The sequence below is a fragment of the Borostomias antarcticus genome, assembly GCF_949987555.1.
Source record: "Borostomias antarcticus genome assembly, chromosome: 11".
NCBI classification, from domain to species: Eukaryota; Metazoa; Chordata; class Actinopteri; order Stomiiformes; family Stomiidae; genus Borostomias; species Borostomias antarcticus.
The window spans coordinates 10,039,587-10,060,485 of NC_140244.1; the positions used below are offsets into that span (position 1 = coordinate 10,039,587).

Genomic DNA, 20,899 nt, shown 5'->3' on the forward strand with positions numbered 1-20,899 from the left:
CACACAAACACACACACACACACACACACACACAGACATGCTAAAACACACACAGAGACATGCAGAAACACACAGATGCATATTAAAGGATAAGGACACTGAATTTCATATTTAGCCCTATTTCTGGCTTCCCTGGGATGTATCATCAAAAAACTCTAAAAAGTATGATATACGTGGATTTCAAGTTCAGGAATTACATGGTTTATGCTTACCAAGCTCTGAAGTCGTCCTGTAAACACCATAGGTCCTTTCGCCTCATTTCGAAACAACAGTAACTTGTAAACAGTACTAATTTCACCGAACATACAAGAGCCATCCCTGGAGGAGGTTTACAGCGTGAAGGGATGGCTGTTGTATGTTCGGTGAAATAAGTACTGTTTACAAGTTACTGTTGTTTTGAAATGCAGAGGCGAAAGGACCTATGGTGTTTACAGGACAACTTCAGAGCTTGGTAAGCATAAACCATGTAATTCCTGAACTTGAAATCCACGTATATCATACTTTTTAGAGTTTTTTGAGTGTGCCCATAGCTAGCAACGAGCCAGGGTGCACACGCCGACATTATTGACACAGAACTCTGTACTGCACAAAACAGAAATATTTTAACCTGTACTAGTCAGATACATGCCAGGGAAGCCAGGAATAGGGCTAAACATGAAATTCAGTGTCCGTATCCTTTAACGTAAACCAGAAACAGACACACAAGTTGGGTCACTTTTTCACTTGGCCTGGTGCCCAGGTGAGCACAGACGCAGCAATGAGCTGCTATGCAGAGGTCATAAACAGGCTTTTTGCTGATGAGGAGTTCATGGGTCAGAATTGAAAGAGCTTATTCACAAAACATTATAAGGTCAGTCAGACAGAGTGGACAGAATGAATCACTGTGTAAATACACTGTTTATTATCATAATAGCTTGGTAGAGGACATTGAAAGGGCAGTTTCCCATTGTGCCTATGAACAAAGACAGGTGGTGTTTTCTGATGAATCGTCGTGGTTTTGTAGAATGACCCTCTATAATGATAAGCTGACATGTGTTTGCGTTTCCACAGGCAGACTAGTGCTTTGCATATTCACAAAATGCCAAGGCCAGCGTTTTACTGCAATACAATGAGTTATGGCTAATCAATTTTATAAGAGGAACAGGCAGCATTTCCACGAGTCAGCGTTCTCAGACACAACCCCATCCACTTCATTTACAGATTGGGTTCCACGTGAAGGTCAAAATGGTGACAAACTGTAGTGTACAGTACACACACGCATGCACGCACACACATGCGTGCACATACACACACACACACACGCAGGCACACACACACACACACACACACACACACACACACACACACACACACACATCCACCTGCCCATACAGTATGACTTCATCTACACACTCCTAGTCTTGCAGACTCTCCCTCACACACATTATTCATTCTCATCTACACTCAATCTACACAATCTACTGAGCCAAAAGAAGCACATCTAAATGGCCAGTCTGGGTGGAAGATCAGTGAGTCAGTCGGTTGGGAGCAGTAGGACTGTCAGCCTACCCTATCCATCTCATGAGGGTGCTCGCGCAGACACTAAGTACACAGCAAACACTTGAGAACTGCATCAACGTCAGTGATAGTGGTTTACAGTGCCACGCAATATTTCGTCAAGAGTTCTAATTTCCGGAGCTCTCTCGAGGATCTTTAAACCTGAGGAACCCTCAAGTGCAGCGCGACCTTGCTCAGATAAATCACACTCTCCTGAGAGTAGCTCTGACAGGCTAGAGAGAAGACAGGAAGCAGACATAAGCAGTGCTGTGAGAGGATGAGGAGTTGCAACAGGACCGGAAACACAGGACACTCTGATCTCTCCTGTCCCGGTACCTTCCCAGGCTCATACTGAGCCCCTGGACAGATATCACCGCTCATCATCATCTGTTCTATAAGATGAGTCATCGCCCTCCGCCCCCCATCCCTATTGGGCGTGAGTGATCATCTCTGTGGCCCGTATGAAGTGTGTTGATAGGGAAAGAAAGAGGGCATGGAAGAATGGCCTAACGAATGAGGTCATGACGGAGGAGAGGAAGTGGAGATGGGTGGAGGAGAGGAGCAGTAGAGGGATACAACACAAGCAGACAGCCCAGAACAGCTGGACAGAGAGATGGGAGACAGAAAGGAAGAGAGAAAGACAGAAACGGGGGGAGCATGGTCCATTCATGGTTTGACAATAGGATGAGTGGGTGAGTGCACTTCACTTCTTTGTACCTGTTTACATATACTGTACACACACACACACACACACACACACACACACACACACACAGATACACACACACAGACACATGCACATGCGCACACACACGCACAAACACACACACACACACTCAGACCAAGCAGCTCAAAGACATTTCCATGGCACAGCCAGTGGTGAGTGTGAACACACAAACTTCCTGTTTCTGGTCTGGCGCAGCAACCTGCGCGTCGTCATGTGTCATCGAACAGCGAAGGTGAGAGGAGGCGATCTCAGCATCGACTGAACACAAATGAGCCGAAGTCCTGGTTAAAGAGTATAAATATATCAAGCAAATAGTTTCCAGCTGGCTTTCAGACTAATTATACCTTTGGCCTGGCGTTTGGGAGCAGGAGAGTGAAAACAGCCTGTCGTTCTGCAGCAGCGTTCACAGCTTGAGCTGGTGATGAGAGGCTGGGAGAAACCTCCCCGTCTGCCGAGACAGGACAACACCCAGGTGCGTGGTCAGTCCGTCTGGCGGCGCCGTCAGGGCGAGGCCACTCTGGCCAGGGAGGGGACAACAGAAATGTCAAATATTTGATTCAAGTGTCACAATCTGTTTCTGATTTGTGGCAAAAGAAATCGGGTGGTTTGTATGTAGTCACATCGCACATTCTTCTTAAATCATGTTTGTGGCAAAGTGTTGACCAAACAAAGCGTTACACAGAGGCACTAGGTGATTAGCAGCATAGCAGATTCCCTTCAGCTCACTTTCCTGTCATTCTGTGTTGCATATACAGTACGTACAGTAGAGCTGCTGTGCTGCTGTGTGCAACCTGGAAGCAGAGTGTTCATGTGTGTGAGACAGAACTGAACCAAGACTCACTCTGAACTGAACTGAACCAAGACTCACAGAACTGAACCAAGACTCACTGAACCGAACCAAGACTCACACTGAACTGAACCAAGACTCACTCTGAACTGAACTAAGACACACACTGAACTACCAGCAGCTGCTGGAAAATCAGTGCTGCCATCGTCCATCACTGCTCCCTCTCCCTCCCTGTCTCTCTCTCTCTCTAATTCTCTACCTCACTCTCTAACTTTCTCCCTCTGTCTGTCTCTCCTCTCTCAGTGACGTTCCGTCACCATATTTACTCTTTAACTGTCTCTACCTCACCCCACCCCCCTCTCTCTCTCTCCCTGTCTCTCTCTCTTGCTCTCTCTCTTTCTCTCTCTCTCTCTCTCTTTCTCCACCCAAGCTCATCATGTGTTGCAATTACATAACTTTAATACCATCTCTTACTGTACATGACCATGTCCGCCTCCTCACCCCGGCCACCCACACTGACCCACCCACTGACCTCCCATCCTTCCTCCCCTCCTCCTCCTCTCTCTGTCCCCCTCTCCTCTCCTCTTCAGATGGACCCGGTCCAGAAGGCCGTGATGAGCCACACCTTTGGACCACCCATGATCAAGACCAAGCGGCCGATCATCTCCTGCAACGTCTGCCAAATACGCTTCAACTCAGAGGTACCGACGTCCCCCCCCCGACAGCCATCCCCTTTACCACGCACTCAGCTCCCAGCCGGGGGTCACACGGAGGAGCCCATGTGTACGGCGCCGGTCGACGCTCCAACTGGCTGCGGTCCTTTTCGTTGTAATCGCAAATCCGATGAATTGAGAAGGGCCAGCTCACGCCTGGACTCCTGAGGTCTAAAATCTGTAGCGGGTTGAGTAGGGAGAGAACCCTCTGCCAAGTGTGTGTGTGTGCCCTGGGGGGACTAGAGCTGAGCACATGCTTAGGTGTGTGTGTATGTGTGTGTGTGTGTGCCTATACAGCACATCAGGTCTTGACCCACATGAGATTAGGCATGGGTGATTGACTGCGCTGCTGGAGCAGGTGAGAACAGTGTCTGCTCTTTCACAGCTCCGCTTTTAGACCCGGGAGGGGGGGGGGTTAGAGGAGGGCGAGAAAGGAGAGAGGGGAGGGGGCAGAGGAGGGGGAGAGAGGGGAGGGGGCAGATGAGGGGAGAGGTGGGGAGTGTTAGAGGGGGAGAGCGGGAGGAGATAGAGGAGAGGAACCCCCCCTGCTTATCTTACATCATCATCTCTGTCCAGCGCTGACACCAGAAAGGAGTCATGTGGGGCAGCTGGGCGGAGGGTTTCGGGGGCAGGGCTAGATAGCGGAGGGTTTCGGGGGCAGGGCTGGATAGCGGAGGGTTTCGGGGGCAGGGCTGGATAGCGGAGTGTTTCGGGGGCAGGGCTGGATAGCGGAGTGTTTCGGGGGCAGGGCTGGATAGCGGAGGGTTTCGGGGGCAGGGCTGGATAGCGGAGGGTTTCGGGGGCAGGGCTGGATAGCGGAGGGTTTCGGGGGCAGGGCTGGATAGCGGAGTGTTTTGGGGGGCAGGGCTGGATAGCGGAGGGTTTCGGGGGCAGGGCTGGATGGTGGAGGGTTTCGGGGGCAGGGCTGGATAGCGGAGGGTTTCGGGGGCAGGGCTGGATGGTGGAGGGTTTCGGGGGCAGGGCTGGATAGTGGAGGGTTTCGGGGCAGGGCTGGATGGTGGAGGGTTTCGGGGGCAGGGCTGGATGGTGGAGGGTTTCGGGGGCAGGGCTGGATAGTGGAGGGCTTCGGGGGCAGGGCTGGATGGTGGAGGGTTTCGGGGGCAGGGCTGGATGGGGGAGGGTTTCGGGGGCAGGGCTGGATAGTGGAGGGTTTCGGGGGCAGGGCTGGATGGTGGAGGGTTTCGGGGGCAGGGCTGGATGGTGGAGGGTTTCGGGGGCAGGGCTGGATAGTGGAGGGTTTCGGGGGCAGGGCTGGATGGTGGAGGGTTTCGGGGGCAGGGCTGGATGGTGGAGGGTTTCGGGGGCAGGGCTGGATAGTGGAGGGTTTCGGGGCAGGGCTGGATGGTGGAGGGTTTCGGGGGCAGGGCTGGATAGCGGAGGGTTTCGGGGGCAGGGCTGGATGGTGGAGGGTTTCGGGGGCAGGGCTGGATAGTGGAGGGTTTCGGGGCAGGGCTGGATGGTGGAGGGTTTCGGGGGCAGGGCTGGATGGTGGAGGGTTTCGGGGGCAGGGCTGGATAGTGGAGGGCTTCGGGGGCAGGGCTGGATGGTGGAGGGTTTCGGGGGCAGGGCTGGATGGTGGAGGGTTTCGGGGGCAGGGCTGGATAGTGGAGGGTTTCGGGGGCAGGGCTGGATGGTGGAGGGTTTCGGGGGCAGGGCTGGATGGTGGAGGGTTTCGGGGGCAGGGCTGGATAGTGGAGGATTTCGGGGGCAGGGCTGGATGGTGGAGGGTTTCGGGGGCAGGGCTGGATGGTGGAGGGTTTCGGGGGCAGGGCTGGATAGTGGAGGGTTTCGGGGCAGGGCTGGATGGTGGAGGGTTTCGGGGGCAGGGCTGGATGGTGGAGGGTTTTGGGGGCAGGGCTGGATAGTGGAGGGCTTCGGGGGCAGGGCTGGATGGTGGAGGGTTTCGGGGGCAGGGCTGGATGGGGGAGGGTTTCGGGGGCAGGGCTGGATAGTGGAGGGTTTCGGGGGCAGGGCTGGATGGTGGAGGGTTTCGGGGGCAGGGCTGGATGGTGGAGGGTTTCGGGGGCAGGGCTGGATAGTGGAGGGTTTCGGGGGCAGGGCTGGATGGTGGAGGGTTTCGGGGGCAGGGCTGGATGGTGTAATGCCGTTGCTAAGTGGTGGTGGGGTGTTTATGGTATTTGTATAAAAGTGATAGAAGGCTGTGAGGGAGAGGGACGGTGGGAAACAGCTGGACTAGAGCTCATCTGATTTCCTCATTAGAGAGAACTTAGTGCTGATGCGACACATTTTCAGCATTTCACTCTCAAAGAGAGAGAGAGAGATGTAGAGAGAGAAAGAGAGGGAAGGTAACTGATAACTGGAGTGATTAAATTTAAGAGGTCCCCATAAAAGGAGCAGGGGTGTTTACTGACACATTAACTCATCAGATACATCCAATAGATGTTCTGTGGCTCCTGGGTATAGCAGTTTAATATGATAGAATCAAGGTGTGTGTGTGTGTTTGTTTCTTTTGCATCGTGTGAAAAAGTGATTAGGATTGTTACACGCACGCACGCACACACACACACACACACACACACACACACACACACACACACACCTTTGCACTCTTTATTTAGATCCGCTTTAAAAAAAAAAAAAAAAAACATTGCAGGGGCCCAAATATAGTTCCATTGCTTTCATGTTGATGGGTCGTTTAACAAGTGTCAAATTTTATAGATACGAGCGAGCTTCTAGGATGTACACAAGGTATCTCTGACATCATACAAATGTTGCTAATGCGTCTGCCCCCATGCCTGGTTGCACTTCCAGTAGTCCGTGGTATCTATGTCCTAAAGTAGGACACATTTTTATGGTGGGCGGCCGCAGGCAGTTCATGTTTGAATCCTAATCCTACCCAAACATGTCCTGAAATCCTGCCATAGTTTCGTTCACTTCATCTTAAGCTGCAGTGTTATGCAGTGCAGAGCTGCAGCACAGCTCAAGGAACACATGCACACTGGCCATATATATGCTATTTATACAGGCCAGACCAGGGCTGGGCAGGGGGATGGAAACCGTAGAGCACCTACAGAATGTACTCCGTGCATTCCCCCTTCAGACTGCTAGATTGAGAGAGAGAGTGTGTGTGTGTGTGTGTGTGTGTGTGTGTGTGTGTGTGTGTGTGTGTGTGCAGGGCCGTTGCTAGGAATTCTGGGCCCCCTTAAAGAACATTGGTGTGGGCCCCTACCCCTCCAACTTTTCGTCACCACTTTTTTCGACCCCTTTTTTTATTATTATTTTTTATTATGTATCATTTTGTATTTATTTTTCTGTTTCTCTATGTTCTTTTTCAAATTAACCTCTCCATAGATACTGGGTATAATTATATACATAAATTATGCATTGTGTATTATCTGTGCTTGGACTGTCCCTGTCTGTAGCAGTTTCATGACTGGAACTATTAGATTAATTAATTAATTAATTAATTAATTAATAGATCTAATTTCTATTAATTAACTTAACACTATTTATTTATTTATTGGCCATGAATTTCTTTATGTAATGTAACTGTTTCATATGTAGGCTATCTTAACCTGGGTTAACTTACATCTACATTTTGCTATTCATAGCAGTACAGTAGTTTAGTCATAAGTTTAATAGCCAACCAGTGTCTACCAGTCACTCACTCACCATCTTAAGCATCTTCTGGGGGCTGAGAGTGGGTGTCTAGATCAGAGGGGGCCACAGCTGATTCTGTGCACATAAAGGTTTTAAAAAGACATGTCAACAGGACCGGCTAGCTAGCATAGCACATTATAATTTAAGCATTCATAAGAATGGAAACATGTGTCCTGGCTGCTGCTACTGGATTTTTATTAGATTTAATATTAGAACTGTAGTAGCTGTCTAGTTAATGGTAGCTAACGTTATCTAGCAGCTAGCTTACCAGAACGGTAGTTGGCTGGTTGCTAGAACTGTAGCTAGCTGTCTAGTTAATGGTAGCTAACGTTAGCTAGCAGCTAGCTAACCAGATCGAGTTGTTACCAGAATGTAAGCTTACTAGTGTTAGCTACCTAGCTTTCACTTTCTTCACACACTAGGCTAACGGCTCTCGTTGTCATGGTTAATGTGAGACCGCGGGCAACTTACCGACCGTCTCACCTAGCAACATAGCTACTCTCACCTTTCTTGTGGAAAAAATTGCTTATATGCTGGGCTCCCGTTCTGCTGCCTTTTCTCCTGGCCTCTCTCTCCACTCTTTTCTGGTGCCCGGATTTATGTTTGGGCATGATGTTTATGATTTAGCGTTAGCTAGTGCTAGTATTTGACAGCCAGCCGGTAAAGTGACGTTAATGTCAAAAGAGGTGAGACTTGCCAGCATGAACCATGGCATGGACCAAACAATTTAAGAAGGGGGATATTGCTCAGGAAATTAAATGTTTTTCATCTGTATTGCATTATTTGTGGCTTAATTTGAATTCTGATGCAGCATTAGTGACTGATCTACATGTCGAATAATTTCATCATAGAAAGAGGGACCTCTTTTTTTGTGGGCCCTGCTTGCTTGTGGGCCCTTATAATCATCATCACCTTTCACCGCTAAACAACGGCTCTGCGTGTGTGTGTGTGTGTGTGTGTGTGTGTGTGTGTGTGTTTGTGCACGCATGTACATGAGAGCTCAGACATCATTAGACATCAAATCATTAGACATTAGACATCAAATCCATCAACAGATGGATTTGATAACGGATATTTACATATCAAAGGCTGCGTCACAACCCAGATGGTGTTCTATGTTTTTGATTTTTGGTTCTCCAAACAACCTGTCCTCAGATGTGTGTTATCAGTAAGATGCAGTAACTACTGTTTTCCTGTGCTAAGTTGGACAGACGTACTGTACTATGGCAGTCTTACTCACAGTGCAAACCAGGAGTGTGTACAAACGTGGAGACGGAGACTTGCATCGATTTCTACCCACTGATTCCTGAAACTTTGGTTGCTGATATATTTTTCTCGCGCCTCCGGTGATGGGATGCGCGACGGTCTGCAGGTGCTCTGGGTGCGGGGGGGGCCTGGGTACGGGGGGGGGGCCTGGGTACAGGGGGGGCCTGGGTACGGGGGGGGCCTGGGTACGGGGGGTTGGGCCTGGGTACGGGGGGGGCCTGGGTGCGGGGGGGCCCTGGGTACGGGGGGGGTGGGGGGGGGGCTGGGTAGGGGGGGGGGCTCGGTACAGGGGGGGGCTGGGTGCGGGTGCAGCATCTGTGTCCTCATCACGGCATATTCGGCTGAAACCAAGATAACAGGACAAGATGTGAACGGAAGGCTGACTCTCCACAGCGCTGATGCTTGCTGTGTATCCTTCCCCATAAGAGTGTGTTTAGACGGGGGACACCGAGGGTTTATGACGGGGGACACCGAGGGTTTATGGCCCACGCTGTAACCTGTAAGACAAAAACAAGTTCCACACACAAGCCTGCCTAAAAATATTGAAGAATGCCGACAAATGAAGCACAAATGCAGTGGTGGGTTGGGGTGTGTAGTTTCAGCGATGGGGGGGGGGGGGGGGGTTGCCTGAGACTCTGTAACAGATGCCCTGTGCCCCTCGTAGGGGGTCTCTTAATGATACCTACCTCTGGTGACCCAACCTGCATGTTCTCACATGTTCTACACACTGGATTTGTGTTTGTGTGCGTGCGTGCATGTGTGTGTGTGTGAGCACATGCATGAGAGCACAGCGCACTATCCTTGCTTGTATGATGTTATTATTATTTGTTGTTCATGTCATGATGTGGTGTTTGTGTGTGTGTGTGTGTGTGTGTGTGTGTGTAGAGTGTGAACTACAGTACAGTGGAGAGAGCACACAAAATGAACATTCTTAAGAACATGCTCCGTTTGTGCGGAGCGGATAAAAGTGGAGGGAGAAAGAGAGAGAGAGAGAGAAAGAGAGAGAAATCTACAATATTTGTTATTGTTGTTAACACACCAGTCGTTAAACACCATACAAGACGCAGTGTGACTCTGGGGCTCAGCACAGACATGTCCCACTAGGCTGATCACCACGGGCGAAGCAGCGAGTGACTCTTCCACCAGACAGTAGTGCCACATGCCATAATTATCTGATTCCAATTGATCCCAGAGGGCCACAGAGGACAGATTAGCCTGCCAGCATTCAGTCCTGCTCTGCTGCAAGACTGACGTCACACCCTGCTGCATGAGCCATCGTCACCACTGCAGTACCACAATGCTAGGCACCTTCTCTCTCTCCATCTCCCTCTCTCCTTCTCTCTCTCTTTCTCTCTCTCTCTCTCTCTCTCTCTCTCTCCCAGCCTGCCCATTCTTCTCAGTCAATCCCTGTACTTATCGTTCACACATTTTCATATCTGTCTGACTGTCTGTCTGTCTGTCTGTCTCTCTCTCACTCTCTCTCCGGGGTACTTGCTCTGTCTCTCTGCCGCTGCTCTTCACCACTCTGTTTCTCTCCTTCATCCTCCCCCTCTCTCCCGCCGGTGGGCTATACAGTATAGACTTGGCTGCTGGACCGGTTCTCTCTGGTTTTCCGCGCCAGTGTCGCTTCACAGATAAAACATCAAAGCGCATCTGGCTCTGAGAGAAAAGGATTTCAGGGACACGTTCTCTCTGTCTCATTTCCACCCTGTTAAATCTCTCCCCTTCCTCCTTGTTCTTCTTAATCCCTTTTCCCACAGGCTTTTTTCATACACCTCTGTCTATCATTTTACATTTCATCCCTTACTTCACTCCAATGACCCCAAATATCTCTTCCCCCCCTCTTTCTTCCAACCAGACCCTAGTCTGTTCAACTCTTTTAACTTGTAATTGATAGTTGACCTTCATCGATCCCCACAGAGCCAGCGGAGAAGGGCAGCGAGGCAGAGGAAGTATCAACGCTGAGAGAGAGACCAGGGGGAGAAGAGAAACAGACAGGAGTCAGCAAACAAGGACACAGAAAGGGAGAGAGAGAGAGAGGCAGAGAGAGAGAGAGAGAGGGGGAGAGAGAGAGGGGGAGAGAGAGAGAGGCAGAGAGAGAGAGGCAGAGAGAGAGGGGGAGAGAGAGAGAGGGAAGCGAGAGAGGGAGAGAGAGAGAGGGAGAAAGAGAGAGGGAGAGAGAGAAATACACTATGAAGAAAGAGGCGAAGGCGTTGAGTCCTCCTCTTATAGCCCTTGACGGCTGTTGACTGGCGTCTTCTCATACAGTCCCTCTTTATCCTACTTCTCTAATCTGAGGGCTTTGGGGAACAGCAGTCCAAGACCCTGCTGGCAGGGTTTGGGTTACAGCAGAAGGGCTAACTGTGCCTTTCTGTCATCGCCAATCAGGACTGGGGCTATATGTGTGTCTCTGTCATCGGCAATTACTGCCTGGGGCTTAGAGAGGCATCCCTGTCTCATTGATGCACCCCTGCCACCAAGCAAACCCCGTCCCATTGCAACCCTAGCAGAGCATTCAATCAGCCTTGTTTGTTTGCCACACACACACACACACACACACACACACACACACACACACACACATACACATTCATACACACACACACACACACACACACACCACACACACAGACCCTCACTAAGCTCCACTGATGGCGCAACATAAGTAGTCTCCTTTTCCTCCTTCACCAGCAGCGGTCGTCAGCTGTCACTGGTTCCCCACACTCAGGGATGTGCTTGAGATAATCCCACCACTCTACAGTTGTCCTCAACCTGTTCCAGTGATTACTCAGCCAGTAAAGCAACACCAGAACATTCTGGAATGAATCCTCCTCTGCACTGACAGAGGTGCCCTAAACCTTCTACAGTTACAGGGCCTCGTCTATTCTAGAACGCCTTGAATGAATGTGTCCTTGTCGTTGTTATCAGAGCCCCCCTGTCACATAATACAGACAGAACAGGTTTTACGTCTCAATATTGCAAAGACATTACAGTACCTGTGTAATTGACCTGTTTCTGCGTTTGGCATGTGGTGCTTATAAAGCCTTCGCCCCTAATGACAGTGGGAGGGAGACGACAGAGATCTGAGTGCTGAATTAATCAGACGATTAATGCATAATTGATGGTGTGAACTCAGAGTGTTGTGAGTGTCTCCACAGCCGTGGAGAAAGACAGGCAGGTAGAGAGAGTAGGACAAGAGCAGCACCAGAACAGGACCAGAGTAGGACAAGAATAGGACCAGAACATTACCAGAGTAGGACAAGAATAGGACCAGAACAGGACCAGAGTAGGACCAGAGTACTGTAGGACCAGAATCGGACCAGATGAGGGCTAGAGTAGGACCAGAACAGGACCAAAGCAGGATCAGAACAGGACCAGAGTATGACCAGAACAAGACCAAAACAGGACCAGAGTAGAATAGGACCAGACCAGATCCAGAGTCGGACTATAACAGGACCAAAACAGGACCAAAGTAGGACCAGAACAGGACCAAAAAAGGACCAGAACAGGGCTAGAGTAGGGTCAGTTCATGTACAGTACTGTATGTCAGCCTAAAGCATCTTCTGCTGGGAGCCAGCTTCTCAGCGCTGTCCACCCCTCTGACCTCACTAGCTCTGTGACTGACAGATGCCATACCACACAGGAAGAGAGGACTTATAATGTAGGAACTCGGTACAGTGTGAAAATATGACAGCAGGCTTGCCAGCGGTGTCCTGTGACCATACTTAAGATGCTATTGGGGTGAGTGAGCCGGGTTGGGTAACATTTTTTCTCATGTACATAGATATCAGATTAAGTGTCTCTCTCAGGGGGGGGGGGTCACTATATTAATAAGGAAGGGAAAACACCAGCCTCAGTGCTGATACCGGACTACGGTATAACATGCGTGAGATGTACAGTAATGTGCTGCAAAAATGGAGGAGGATGTGAGGTAACCCTGTCCTCCCCTCCTCTCAGAGCCAGGCAGAGGCCCACTATAAGGGGAACCGGCACGCCCGGAGAGTGAAGGGTATCGAGACCTCCAAGACCCGCCCCCAGGAGGGCGACAAGCTGCCCCCTCCCCCCAACGCCTCGCCCTCTCCTCCCGGACCCTCGCCCTCCAGCCCGGAGCTTGACCCTAGCAAGCAGGGTAAGCCTACACACACACACACACACACTCACAGTGACTGTCACAAAATCTGCTGATACTCATTTCACACAGGAACAGTGTGTGTGTGTGTGTGTGTGGTGTGCATGTGTGTCTAGGACAGCTGTGGTGTCGGAGGTCAGAGGGAGACAGATAGGAGTGTTTGTGGGTTGATGTCTGCTCAGAGACGCCTCTGTCAGCACTGGAGAGGAGGCCCTCGGGATCAGCTCCCGGCTGTAGGCTCCAGTCATCAGGACTAGCCAGTCTGGAGAGGGGAGGAGGGGGAGGAGGGGAGGAGGGGGAGGAGGGGAGGAGGGGAGGAGGGGGGGGGGGGCGGGAGTTGCCTCCACCTGTCCTCAGCAAGGGGGGAACTTGAGACCGAACACAGGCAGCTTCACCTGACGCACCAAGTCACACAGACAAGCCGGGGGAGGCAGAGACTCCCAACGGAGTCATGGCATCATTTCAGCACAGTTCAGCACAATTCAGTAGAGACTGAGGAAGACATGCCTGGCTCTACTTTATACTGTAGTACAGGAACTAGGCAAGCCCAGCAAAGACACATTTAGACCTCTGTCAGTGATCTCTGCAGGCGAGACTGCCTTAGGGAGATCAGCCACAGTTGACCTACCAGGGGTGTCCTGGGGACGTCTGGCTGCCCGCTAGCTGTCTCCCCCCACCTCCACCCAGATGGAGGAGCAGCAGGGTGTCCAACTCTGCCCCCCCCCCCCCCCACACACACACACACCAGGTCGGCTACACCACCATCTTCATCATCGTCATCATCATCACTATCGTCATCTGCATCTTACTTTGTCATTATCAGTTCAGTTTTCTGTGCTCGGTGTCCTGAAGTGCGGTCAAGTGGTTCTTATGCTCTATTCCCTGTGTTTGCAGACGACGTCCAGTCCCGGCCCAACTCAAACGGATCGCCCACGGTGACCCCCAGCCCCCTCCCCCCATCTCAGCCCCCGCCCACCGCCGTGGACATGCCCTTGTTCCCTGCCTGTCCGCCCCTGCCCCCGGGGAGCACCCCCAGGTCCTCCTCAGCCCCCTCTCCGGGGGCCGGCGTCCCCATGGACCTGGCTGTGGCGGGCGCCCCTGACACGCCCTCCCCGGTCCCCAGCCCCGGCTTGGCTGCAGAGTCCGAGGAAGACAAGGCCAAGAAGCTGCTGTACTGCTCCCTGTGCAAAGTGGCCGTCAACTCCCTGTCCCAGCTGGAGGCACACAACAAAGGTAGGGCGCCAGGGGTCAGGGGTCGGACCACTACAGGAGCGGTGGAGAGATGCTGAGGCCAGCCATCAAAGCAATGTGTAAAACCCCAAGGATGATATAAGTCTGGCCAGATATGTGACAAAAGCATGAACAGAGGAAGAAGGAGAACTGGAGAGACAAAAGAGAAAAGTGCTGACTAACGCTGCCCAACTAAGGCTGTGCTGCTACTGCTCTCTAGTGGTGGGCCAATGTCACTCCACCTGACTGAACCAAGACCACAAGATCGTTTTTCTATGTTGTTCAATTTTGCTACATAGCATGGTCAAATGGTCAAGCTTAAAGTGGGAATGAAAATTGATAAAATGGATATCCATTTGCATTTTTTATCTTTTTCCTTGGGGATCTCAGGTACCAAACACAAAACCATCCTGGAGGCCAGAAGTGGGCTGGGTCCCATCAAGGCGTACCCCCGACTAGGCCCCAAGCCCAGCCCCGAGCAGGGAGGGGGGCTCCCTGCCGACCCAAACACTCAGGAACGCACCTTCCACTGTGAGATCTGCAACGTGAGGGTCAACTCTGAACTGCAGCTCAAACAGGTGAGTGGACACAGTGTTACGCCGGCCCGTGACCACAGCCAGCAGACAACAATGGAGTCCACAGTTGCTAGCAGGAAGCTAAACAACCACATCCGTCTGTCCCTCCAGCATATATCCAGCCGACGGCATCGGGACGGAGTAGCAGGGAAGCCCAATCCTCTCCTGGGCCGGCACAAGAAGCGTACAGACTTTGTGGTATGGACCCAGCTCTTTGTGTCATACTGTGGAACTAGTTCGTTTTCTGCTTGCATTGTTTTCAGGTGAAATGACAGCACAGGCACATGACTAACTGTCTCCTATCACTCCCTTCTGTCTGTCTGTCTGTCTGTCTGTCTGTCTGTCTATCTGTCTGTCTGTCTGTCTGTCTGTCTGTCTCTCTCTCTCTCTCTCTCTCTCTCTCTCTCTCTCTCTCTCTCTCTCTCAGTCTTCCTTAACCTTCTCAAAGGAACTTCCAAAAACTCTGGGTGCAGGACTGTTGCCTAGTCCTCTGGCTGTTGCCGCGGCGATGGCAGCTGCGGCCTCCTCCAATCACTTGGCTCTGCGCGCCTCTGTCCCTCACCATCACCCCCATCACCACCTCCTACAGGCCACGCCCCTCAGCCTCCTAAGGCCCGCCCCTGGGCCCATCCGCACCACCCACGGGCCAATCCTCTTCACCCCTTACTGATGATGGTGGTGGGACGGGGACCAATTGGGAAGAAGCACACTGTGAAGTAAACAGGGAAAACCATTGATAATCAATAGATTTACTCCAAACAAACATTTGACAGAGGAGAAGATGACGAGTCGTCCCCTCCCTGTTTCCTACTTTCTGATCCTCTTCTCATCTTTCGACAACTTCCAGAGCAGCGGGTGGACATCCCGTTGCGGAGGAAGGAGATGACAGACATGATGGACTTTCTGTCAAAGCTCCCACTTCCTCAATCCCACATCCCCCTCACACTTAGTCTGGCGGCGCTCAGCTCAGCTCATCTATGTAGCAACAACATTGCTCAAATGTCTTGTATCAAAGCCGACTCAACAAACACTCCTCTGATCCTCTGCCTCTAGCCTGCTCATCTCTGTAGTCGTAGTGGAGGGCTCACCCACAAGCGACATCTCCATCAAGAACACATACATAGGCTAGATTAGACACGGTAGCTGTCATAGCTCATAGTAAAGTCGAACCTCATTACAGCTAAACCCTGTGTAGGCTGCAGAAACAGGGTGTTCAATAATCCAATATTAGCTAACACTGTAGTTGGAGGTCCTAGACTAGCTGTCTGTTCTACAGATTCAGGCACAAGGTTCTGTGCTGTTTGTTTCCAGGTTTGTCGTATCTGTTCTAGTATTGTGGACGATAGATGTTAGTCTATATTCACCTCTCTGGAAGAGGAAGAGAGGGGAAACATGTTTAAAATGGATGCACCATGAGGGACAGATTTCATCATATGTTTAATACTATGATGGTTATGAAGGACTCGTGTTAAAGATATGGTTTCTGTGTTCTGGCATATTTTCTGTGGAGAAGAAGAAGCAGTGCTTGGCCTGAATTCTCTACTGATGTCACTGGCTGGATACATAACTGTTATGAGGAGTCTATTGGTTCCTTTGTGCATTCCTCAAGTGTTGTGTTATCAATATGACCAGCGACAAATTACTGTGTGCTGTGTGTGCATACGTCCAGGGGTTTTGTGCTCACAAGATAAGACTGAGCACACAGCTATAACTAAGCCTCAATGGTTGCTTTCGATGGCCAACCTTTTTCCTGTTTTTCCAACAGTTTCACTGCACAGTCCAACCCAGCGGGATTATAGTGTCTTAAAGAAATCCTTTTTCAACACTGTGAAATCTTAAGGGATGTTTGAGCAAGTGACTATGAGGTACATTGTCTGGTTTAATGAGATTAATATAATACATATAACATTTTCCAATCAATGGCCCTATGTCCCTACACACTCCTCAATAAACGTGTGTTGGAGGGTGGGGTAGACGGTTACTGTGAGAGGGGGTGTTGCATAGAAGTGCATAGTAGGAGAACTGCAGTCACAGAGGAGATGACGGACCACATACTGTACCTGTAGTCTTCCTCTAACAAGCTCATCACAAGCAGTGATGGATAGTAGTATGCAATGTCATGCTGTAATTTCTTATGGAGTAATAAAACAAATCATAGGTTTCCATTCTAGGAGGGAAATACGCTGTTTTTTGTTTTCTTAGTTCTTCTGCTCTGCTTGGTCCTGACCCATACAGCCAACAGGCTTGGCCTGAAGCCTGCTGTCACTTAACTGTTATGGTGTGTCTCATACAATACAAAAGGTACATGGGAGTGGGGGATTTTAGCAATACTTACAGCACTCCGGCTATCTCTTGTTTATTGCAATAAAGAACTGAATTATATGTCTATAAATATTAAATGTTATTTAGGAGAACTGTATTGAATAATTATTGTAAATTTAGATCGTTATAGCAATTTCAGCAGAAGAGCAAATCTTTGGAGCTTCCTTATTGTTGAATAAATAAACTGAATATAAATAAATTATTTACAAGATTACATTTCATTCAACGGGGAGATGATTGGTTGGTGCTTGTGCCACTGATTGTCTTAGATCAGATTAGTCCCTGATTAAGCCATCCGCAAATGTCTACACTGATCCAACAGTTAAAAAACCCACTTTACTGCATCACGAGGCATAACGATGATGTCACTAAGTGAGCATGGGGGAAGTACTGTAAAAAGCAGGTAATCAACCAGGGGGAGCTAGTTGATATATGCAGTAGTATGGCAGAGTAATCACACAGAGAAGACCATGCCTATCTATCAGGACCAGAGAGTATCTTCAACCTCAACCAACGTGTAAACTGAGAGACCTCAGCTACAATCAAGATGACACAACAACAAGAGTGTATCTTCAACCTCAACCAAGATTCAAACTTCAGTCACAATTGAGATACAACTTTTGTATCCGAAACATACCCACAATCAGGTACAATGAGCTTCACTGTCCTCTCTGGTTAGATATAGGCTTTAGTGATACTTTCTCAACACAAGCTGTCGTTGATGCTGTTATTCAACCTCCAGGGCAACATCTGCTATGTGGGTTAATGCTTCACTGAATGGTAGAATTATTCATTCATTACAAGTTGAAAGTTCTGATTGACCCATTGTTTGGTGTATGTATATTGTAACTGGATTAGGATTATATTGGACAGGAAACAATTAATTTAATGTACAGTATGTCTGTGTTATGCTGAGAAGGACGATCAGAGGAATTCACCTCAATTGTGGCTTGGACTGTGGGTTGAGCACACCAAAACTAAACTCACACAAAAAAAACTGCCATTGCTGCCCACATGGCACAAGATGACAGAATATCATGGAACGTGTGGAAAACCACCTCATAACATCAAAGTTAAACAGGCTATATCACAAGACAGACAGACAGACAGACAGACAGACAGACAGACAGACAGACAGACAGATAGATAGATAGATAGATAGATAGATAGATAGATAGATAGATAGATAGATAGATAGATATAGTTTGTTGTGTTACAGCAGTAAGGATATTTAATAGGGGTGGTTTCTCATGAAGTGGTCTGGTCTAGTATCACACGTTACTTCCTCCTCACTTTGCAACAGGAAGTGGTCTGGTGGTGACTCAACTCACTTTGCAAACAGACAGCCCTTGTATTGTGATCATTTTGGAATTTCCCCTCACCTATATTCTGAGTGTAAATGCTGCAATGTGTGACAGAAAAATCTGAAAAACTAGAACTTAGAGATGACACTGTGTGGCGCAGAATATGTCGTCTGAACACCATTCAAGCTGATCTCTTGATCTATTCTTCTACATCTATTCTTCATACAGTCGGGTGACCTGACTTCCAATCAGAGGGATGCTGTTGAACGCCACAGACACGGCGGGGAACGCCTCCTTCTCCTGCTACCATCCCTCGGTGGAGGGCTACCGCTACTTCGGCATGCTATGGGGGTCCACCGTGACGGCCGTCGGCACGGTGGGAAACGTGCTGACCATCCTCGCCTTCGCTACGGACGCCCACTTGAGAACCCGCTTCAACGCGCTGTTCGCCAACTTGGCGGTGGCCAACCTGCTGTACTGCACCCTGCTGCAGCCCTTCTCCGTCGGCCTCCTCCTCTTCCTCTCCAACGCCGTCTCCATCGTCACGCTGTGCCTGATCGCGGCGAGCCGCTACCTGCTGGTGGCCAGGCGGCCCGTGTTTGAGCGCGTGTTCTCGAGGCGCGGCCTGGCCCTTCTCGTGCTCTCCGCCTGGGACCTGGGCCTGGCCAGCGTCAGCCCGCTCTGGCGCGTCTTCGTGTTCACCCCGCAGGTGTGCACCTGCAGATTCCACCGCACCAGGGGATGCCCTTACAGCACCATCCTGCTTTTCTTCTACTTCTTCGTCGGCCTGGGCTGCGTGGGCCTCTTCTACCTGCTGATCTACCGGTGCGTCAGGGTGGCGGCCAAGGCACTGGTCCGCTACCGGTTCAGCCGACGCTCGTCGCGGGGGAAGCCCCGTACGGCCTCATCGGGCCAGGAGACGGAGAGGGACAGCGGTGTGGGGAGCACTGTGGCCACCCGACACAGCTGTGAGGTCAGCAGCCAGCGGGAACTAGCTCAAAACAGGGGTGGTGGAGACACACTGGGATGCCCAGTCCTCCTACAAAACTACCCTGGGCTCTGCTTGTACTTCACTTCCAGCTAAATTCACAGGGGTAGAGGAGCCCCCCGCTGCCCTCACTCCTGCATCCTCCCACCCCGCCTCGGCCACGCCCGCTCCCACCGCCGCCTCCTCCTCCTCCCCCTCGCCCCCCTCCTCAGGAGAGGACGGCGAGTTCAAGCGTGTGACCCAGATGTGCTTCACCGTGTTCCTGTGTTTCGTCTTCTGCTTCGTCCCATTCCTGCTCCTCAACATGGCGGACCAGCGGAACCGAGCCCCGCAGGCGCTCCACATGTTCTGCGCCAACCTCACCTGGCTCAACAGCTGCATCAACCCTGTGCTGTACGCCGCCATGAACTGCCAGTTTGGTCAGGCCTACCGGGCCCTGCTCAGCAAGGCTGCCAGCACTGTCACCTGCCTCTGGGCGCGCTAGCTAGGCAAACGCAGGGGGGCAGGCTCCTGCTTCTGATCCAAGTAACCAAGGAAGGGACTCTCTCTAGAAGCACAGTTATAGAAGAGCAGCAGGATCTGCAACCATGTGGTTAGTTAGTTGTGTATTCAGGGTTCCCAATCATTTTTACCAATAAAATTCCTATTAACACTTTTCCATGGCTATGCCTAGGCTATATCTTTGCGTTTTAATGGGTAACTTAGCTTAATGTTAACTTGAGATGTTTGTGGTATTGAGAGCATAAATGTGGACTACAACTTGATGAATGACAAATGAATGTGATGAGTTTACAAATAAAATTAATTGTTGGAACCATGATCACTTCTGGTCAATTTCAAACGTCCATGACTTTTCCACCTTTTGGGTATTGTCGCATTTATCAGAAAAATTCCAGGCCTGAAAAATGAAATTTCAAATTCCATGACTTCCAGGATTTCCATGCCCATATACTGTAGGCCTGAACCATACATGGTAAGTATTGCTATTTTCCCTTTTTAGTATTAAAATGAAGAGAAATAAAACCAAAGACGAATACAGCTATATTCTGTTTTACTTGATTGTATTATATCCTATGTAGCCCATAGTATGGTTTTCCTTTTGTTAAATCAACATCACCATTGTACACTCCAGTGTACCTTTATGATACTGTACACTGAAAATAAATTCATCAACATAACCAATACAGATGTGGGAAGTTAGAAATGTCACATGCTGCAGCATTTCACCTTCGCGGTATTTGGCAGGGAAATCCCGTTGGAAATCTCGTGGGATTTCAGACCGGTGTTATTTCGTTTTAGTGATGCACCACCGCCAGGTGGCATCTTTGAGTAGATTTAGCAGGCTGGGCTCAGTGTTTTTCTCCTGTAGTCTACGAATGAAGCATCATTAAATTTCACATTCTTTAATTTAAATGCTCTGTTGTAAAGCACTTTGAGCTGAATTTATCTGTATGAAAGGTGCTACAAATAATGTTTAATTGTTATTATTACCTTGTTCTCAAACACATGTTTTCTCCATCTGGATGTAATGTAATTATTACGAACACCTATATCCAGACCTACAGTAGCCTATCTATCTCGGTAACTGACGTCGGGTCAAGACGTGGTGGCTGTTAAATCAAATGCGCAAAATAACAGTATTGTAAATATTTTTGTTAGTAAAGATGTGGTGAACGTGAG

General features: G+C 49.9%; 2 protein-coding genes across 2 annotated transcripts in view; both read left to right on the forward strand.

Moving 5' to 3' along the window:
• The window catches only part of LOC311315383 (zinc finger protein 385A-like), a gene marked incomplete at both ends in the record, with an annotated part of 45,246 nt that extends 29,971 nt beyond the window's left edge, over nt 1–15,275 (forward strand). Inside the window, 6 exons of the mRNA XM_084446053.1 lie at nt 3,641–3,751; nt 12,629–12,800; nt 13,695–14,033; nt 14,421–14,608; nt 14,717–14,803; nt 15,054–15,275. Of these exons, the coding sequence (XP_084302179.1) occupies nt 3,641–3,751; nt 12,629–12,800; nt 13,695–14,033; nt 14,421–14,608; nt 14,717–14,803; nt 15,054–15,275 (1,119 nt within the window). The remainder of the gene's footprint in view (nt 1–3,640; nt 3,752–12,628; nt 12,801–13,694; nt 14,034–14,420; nt 14,609–14,716; nt 14,804–15,053) is intronic.
• A 3,212-nt stretch (nt 15,276–18,487) lies between these two features.
• Nucleotides 18,488–19,703, forward strand: gpr84 (G protein-coupled receptor 84; the record flags this gene model as incomplete). The annotated part of the gene is given in 2 exon segments (XM_084446054.1): nt 18,488–19,236; nt 19,238–19,703. Coding segments are annotated over 2 exon segments (1,215 nt in total).
• Nucleotides 19,704–20,899: the final 1,196 nt, after the last annotated feature.